Below are 5545 nucleotides of genomic sequence, written 5' to 3'. Positions count from 1 at the left end.
AAAGAGGGAAAAAGACGTGTAATGTTTGTCTGATGTGGGGGTTCACTCACGCAGTCTGCATTTATTCACTTGGAGATGCATGAAAGAGAGAAGCACTTGGTACACCTCGCCGCACCAGATCACTTGGGGTTGGTGGCTGTTTCCCAAACGAATTTCCTTTATATATATATATGCTAATGTCCCAACACTTCCCATGTGAGTGAGTGACTTGCACAACTCACTTCTCTTTCTCTCTCTCTCTCTCTCTATCTTTCTCTGCGATCTTCTGTCTTCGCTTCTATTCGATCAAGAGACCCTTCATTTTCATTCTTCTCTTTGGAACCGCTCAGCACAAAATGGCAAAGAACGTCGGGATTCTCGCCATTGACATCTATTTCCCTCCAGCATGCGTTCAGCAGGTCACTCCACCAACTTCCATTTTCTCTGTGTTTTTTTTTTGGGTTTGTTTCTTTCAGTTAACGTTTTCAAAAACAAGCACGGAAGCTGTTTGTTATCTCACGGAAATTTCGTTTTCCGTCTTGTACTGGTGTTGCTCGCTTAATTGAAGATTATGGAAGGATAAAATTGTCTCAAGATGCTCCAGCTAACACAGTAATTTGAATAATAAAGTCTGGAGTTTAGGAGTGGGGTATCTTTTGAGCATGTACCTTGTTTTAATCACCTGGGGCTGGATCGAATCAACAACGGTTTTCTTAGGAGCATATAAGATCGATTTTCCTATCATTTTTGGTTGAAAGTGATGCTGTAAGGTCTGAGATTTGTTTTCCATTTTCACTTTTTGTTAGATTAGTTCTTATGCGAAAGGAACTAGCTGGAAATCAATAGTAGAGAAAACGCTGTAGGAAATTATTGTATTCTGGTGGATTAACCCGTGATTCTTTTTCTTTAAAAAGCTATAGCGTATTCTCAATGCATCCGAAACAATGCATGTCGAACTTATTTATTTTTTACTATGTTTATTATCTCACTGATATAAAATTGAAGTTGCTTTGACTTTTTTACTTTCGAGATTTTCATTTTCTTCACATAACCACGTGCAGGAGGCATTGGAGACTCATGATGGTGCCAGCAAAGGGAAGTACACCATTGGACTTGGCCAAGATTGCATGTCGTTCTGTACCGAAGTAGAAGATGTCATCTCAATGAGGTTTCTACTCTGATTTTGATAGTCTCTGTTTTTTGTTTATGATTGGCTTATGATTTGCATTGTGTTTGGAGTTGTCGTTGCTTGTAGTTACCTGTTTCTGGGTTATCCTTATCATTTATTAACTAGGATATCATCATACGTCATATTTTGAAAATGCTAAAGTTTTACAAGTTACAAGCTTTACCTAATGGTTTGGTGGACCCTTTTTGGTGGACATGTCAGTTGGTGATATGGTTAATACCACCCATGATGAAGATTTAGCTCTGTCAAAATTGTCCACGATACACTGAATAACCTGACCTATTTGATGTTGTCATGAACCATTTAAAACCTCACGAGGGTCATTAGAGTTTTACATTACGTACACTTAACATTGTCTCTATTTGATTAATATAAATCTTTTAACCTTATGTGATCTTTAGTCTTAATGTAGTTTTATCTTTGAAGCCATCTTAATACAAGTCACACTAAGGTTCCTTGTTTTGCATGTTTAATGTTGAATAAGAGTAAAGGACTCCAGTGCTGAAGATTTATCTAATACTTAACAATTAATAATATTATTAATCTCATTTCTTGAAGACTAATATTGCATCTTCAGTTTGACAGTGGTTAATTCGCTTCTTGAGAAGTATGAGATTGATGCTAAACAAATTGGTCGCCTCGAAGTTGGAAGTGAGACTGTGATAGACAAAAGCAAATCCATCAAAACATTCCTTATGCAGATCTTTGAGGTATACTTTTCGTGTCTAACCTCATGGATTTTGGTTGTGATTTTCCCTGTGACAGTAGACGTACATATTCATCTTCTAATTGTAGTTTAAATGCTTATTTACTTGCTGACAACTGTGCGTTTTTCATCCTAATTGTAACCAGTTACCATCTTCATAATGTTTTACTGTCTTATTGGACAATTATTATGTTAATTATCAGATTGGGTTGTTTCTGTCGTATTATAATTTTCTTTATCATTCATCCATTTCTCCCTTACTTTCCACTATAAATTAAAGTCGTTTATTTGTTTGAAATGAACAGAAATGCGGAAATACTGACATTGAGGGTGTTGATTCATCTAATGCATGCTATGGGGGAACTGCTGCTCTGTTTAACTGTGTCAATTGGGTGGAGAGCAATTCTTGGGATGGACGCTATGGACTTGTTGTCTGCACTGACAGTGCTGTAAGATAATTTCCTAATCATTCACATTGCATGTGGACTATATGCAGCAATACTAAACTTGCTTTGAACTCTCTTATTCGCCACCAGAACAATACAAGTTCCTTATTCAAAGTCCTAAGATTATGTGGTAGATTAATTTCAAGCTTGTGTCAAATGTTTCCCTTCTCAGGTCTATGCTGAAGGACCTGCTCGACCTACTGGAGGAGCTGCTGCTATTGCCATGCTAATTGGTCCTGATGCTCCCATTTCTTTTGAAAGCAAATATAGAGGAAGTCATATGTCTCATGTTTATGACTTTTACAAGCCTAATCTGGCTAGTGAATATCCAGTAAGTTTTTTAATTCCTTTTCGTTGCTGGCAGAACATTTGACTTTTGGGATCATATGCTTTGAAAAACATCTTGCAATTATTTTCCCTCGTGATGGTTAAAATTATCCTTGCAAGTTGCACTTTAATTTTGTCTAGATATGCCATGAAGGATAACATTTTGATTGTCCGTGTCCATTTACTTTCACCCATAACCCACTGATAGCGTATCAGGATGCCAGCTGCAGTAAATTCACATATATTTTTGTGCTGTAGGTTGTTGATGGAAAGCTTTCACAAACTTGTTACCTCATGGCTCTTGATTCTTGCTATAAGAGTTTCTGTCACAAGTAAGTCTTTTAGTTCTTATGAACATGTTTTATAAATATAAATATAAAATTGGATCCTTTTGTCCTATTGACAATTTTTTGTTGACTAAATCACATTTTCAAAATCTTAAATGATGTAATAACGAGATTTGTGTATAACACTGAGGAAAAAATATTCTTCTATTTGTTAAACATTTTTTTATTTGAACTCGTAAAATCACAAGTGAGATTCATTAAATAGGAAATGTGAGTTCCAACAAGTTTTATCTAGCAATAATGTGTTGTAAATGTGGCCCATCAAGGTTTAAAACTGAAAAGATTGACTGTATGAATTAAGGAATTTGAGCCAGTTAGAGCTTTTCCTGCTGATAAACATTCCACTACCTAGTAAAAACAAATAATTCTAATAATATTTGTATCAAGACTTGCAGTGTCCTGCTGATAAGGTTGCTGCTTAGTAGATGAAAGTAAATAAATCTAATAATATTTGTTTTAACACTCATATTGTGTTCAAAACATCAATAGTAACTGATCAGTGAAGTACCTAACTATATCTACTTTTGTAGGTATGAGAAATTCGAGGGAAAACAATTTTCTCTTTCTGATGCTGCATACTTTGTTTTTCACTCTCCTTACAACAAGGTACTTTATATTTCTGAAGGATCTAGTGTTTAATCTCCCAACTCCATATGATGCATAATAATGATCCCTATAACATGTTCTATATATTTCGGTATCTCATCTCCCTATAATAATGTTCCTCTAATTCCACTTGCTTCTGCAGCTTGTGCAGAAGAGTTTTGCTCGGCTGTATTTCAATGACTTTTTGAGGAATGCCAGGTCCTCTTTATTTTTCCAACCTCTAGAAAAGTTGTTTTATTTTTTATCAGTTAATGTGTGGATGTTCTAAAATTGATTATGATTGCAGCTCTGTGGATGAGATTGCCAAAGAAAAGCTGGGACCTTTTGCAACTTTATCTGGTGATGAGAGCTACCAAAGTCGGGATCTTGAAAAGGTCTGAGAACCTATCCCCCAAAATCCATAATCTTTTGTTTCTCTTATATATTGATCAGTTTTCCTTTTCGACCTTGAGTTGTCAAACAAGCAGTAGGTTCGCATATGTAGAATTCTATTGAAAACGAACAGTATTTAAATTTTTTTGCTGATGTGCAATATTATTGATTTGTTGCAGGCAAGCCAGCAAGTTGCGAAGCCTCTATATGACGAGAAGGTACAGCCAACAACTTTGATTCCAAAGCAAGTCGGCAACATGTACACTGCGTCTCTCTATGCAGCATTCGCATCCCTTATTCACAACAAACATAGCACATTGGTGAATGTCCTGACCACTACAGCAAATAAAATTCTTCGCAAAAAAATGTTTTGGGCTTTCTAATAAATATTTACATTTTTCAATTTTCAGGCTGGGGAGAGGGTGGTACTATTCTCATACGGAAGTGGCTTAACTTCCACAATTTTTTCTTTGCAATTGCGAGACATTCAACATCCATTTAGCTTGTCAAACATCGCTAGAGTGATGGATATCGATGGAAAATTGAAGTCAAGACACGAGGTAATGATCTGTAAAACTCTAATTAAATATGGATGTATTCCTCGTATGCTCTCCTGGTTTAATATTGAATCGAAGGTGAGCATGCCAAAAACATAAGAATGCGTTTGTTGTAAACAAACATTTGATTGACAACTGACGAATTTCTCAGTGGACAGAGATACTGTTTGGCCTCCTATGAAGAGGTTATGTTAGAATGAATAGAAAGATTGCAGCATATTAGACCAGCAATAAGCTGTAAACAGGAGGGGAACAAATAGCAGAGAAGAGGAGAGTAGTATCAATTTTGGAATTGTTTGGGGCATTATTTTTAAAAGCCCTTGGGGAAAGTTATTCCCTTAAATTTAGCTGAATCAAACTTGCATTGCATATATAGGTGCTAAGAAATTTTCTTTCTCCTATTTCCTTATTGACATTTTAGAAACTTCAAAAATAGATATATCATTCTCTAAAGTATCTTAGAACTTGAAGATTAGTACCATAGCAGTCAACGTATGATTATTGTTGTAATGTTTGTTAAGTTAAGATGGTGAAAACTAAATCCTGTGTTGAAGAGTGTTTTGATGATTGTTTTTGTGATGCAGTTTCCACCGGAGGAGTTTGTTGAAACCCTGAAGCTAATGGAGCATAGGTATGGTGCGAAGGAATTTGTGACAAGCAAGGACAGTAGCCTTCTATCTCCAGGCACATTCTATCTCACTGAAGTTGACTCCATGTATAGGAGATTCTATTCAGAGAAAACTAAAGAAAGCAGTTCTATTCCCGCTGTGAACGGTGTGGCTGTGAACGGTGTGATTTCTAATGGCCATTAATGTTGAAAATGTACAATCATAGCCAGCTTTGCCTAGAATGAAGAAGGGTATTGTTAGTTAGTGTTCTTGGTTCAAATATTTTATGCTACTAGATGTATTTACTCATTAAGTCTACAATTTTATCTTTTTGTGTATTTTTTTCTTTTGAATAAATTGTAATAACTTTATTTATTTTATTAGGTAAGATGAATTATCATTTGAAAA

The 5545-nt window shown here is 35.6% G+C and overlaps 1 protein-coding gene across 1 annotated transcript; it reads left to right on the top strand.

The window, feature by feature from the left end:
- Positions 1–5545, top strand: LOC137811381 (hydroxymethylglutaryl-CoA synthase). Its single transcript, XM_068613086.2, has 12 exons — positions 1–398; positions 1041–1147; positions 1746–1878; positions 2180–2323; positions 2493–2651; positions 2906–2979; positions 3525–3600; positions 3743–3798; positions 3887–3974; positions 4152–4292; positions 4383–4532; positions 5114–5545. Exons 1-12 carry the CDS (start codon positions 336–338, stop codon positions 5339–5341), a joined length of 1419 nt encoding a protein of 472 aa, XP_068469187.1. The 5' UTR covers positions 1–335; the 3' UTR covers positions 5342–5545.

The sequence above is a fragment of the Phaseolus vulgaris genome, chromosome 2 (assembly GCF_051622355.1).
Source record: "Phaseolus vulgaris cultivar YP4 chromosome 2, ASM5162235v1, whole genome shotgun sequence".
Taxonomy (NCBI): Eukaryota; Viridiplantae; Streptophyta; class Magnoliopsida; order Fabales; family Fabaceae; genus Phaseolus; species Phaseolus vulgaris.
The sequence above is the reverse complement of the archived record's forward strand: the minus strand, read 5'-3'. Positions and strand labels throughout refer to the sequence as shown.

Excerpts from the sequence above, each read along its gene's own strand:
- LOC137811381 (XM_068613086.2), top strand. The coding sequence starts at position 336 with ATGGCAAAGAACGTCGGGATTCTCGCCATTGACATCTATTTCCCTCCA. Across the intron at positions 2,980-3,524 it reads TATAAGAGTTTCTGTCACAA|GTATGAGAAATTCGAGGGAA; the intron begins GTAAGTCTTTTA and ends CTACTTTTGTAG. Across the intron at positions 4,533-5,113 it reads AATTGAAGTCAAGACACGAG|TTTCCACCGGAGGAGTTTGT; the intron begins GTAATGATCTGT and ends TTTGTGATGCAG.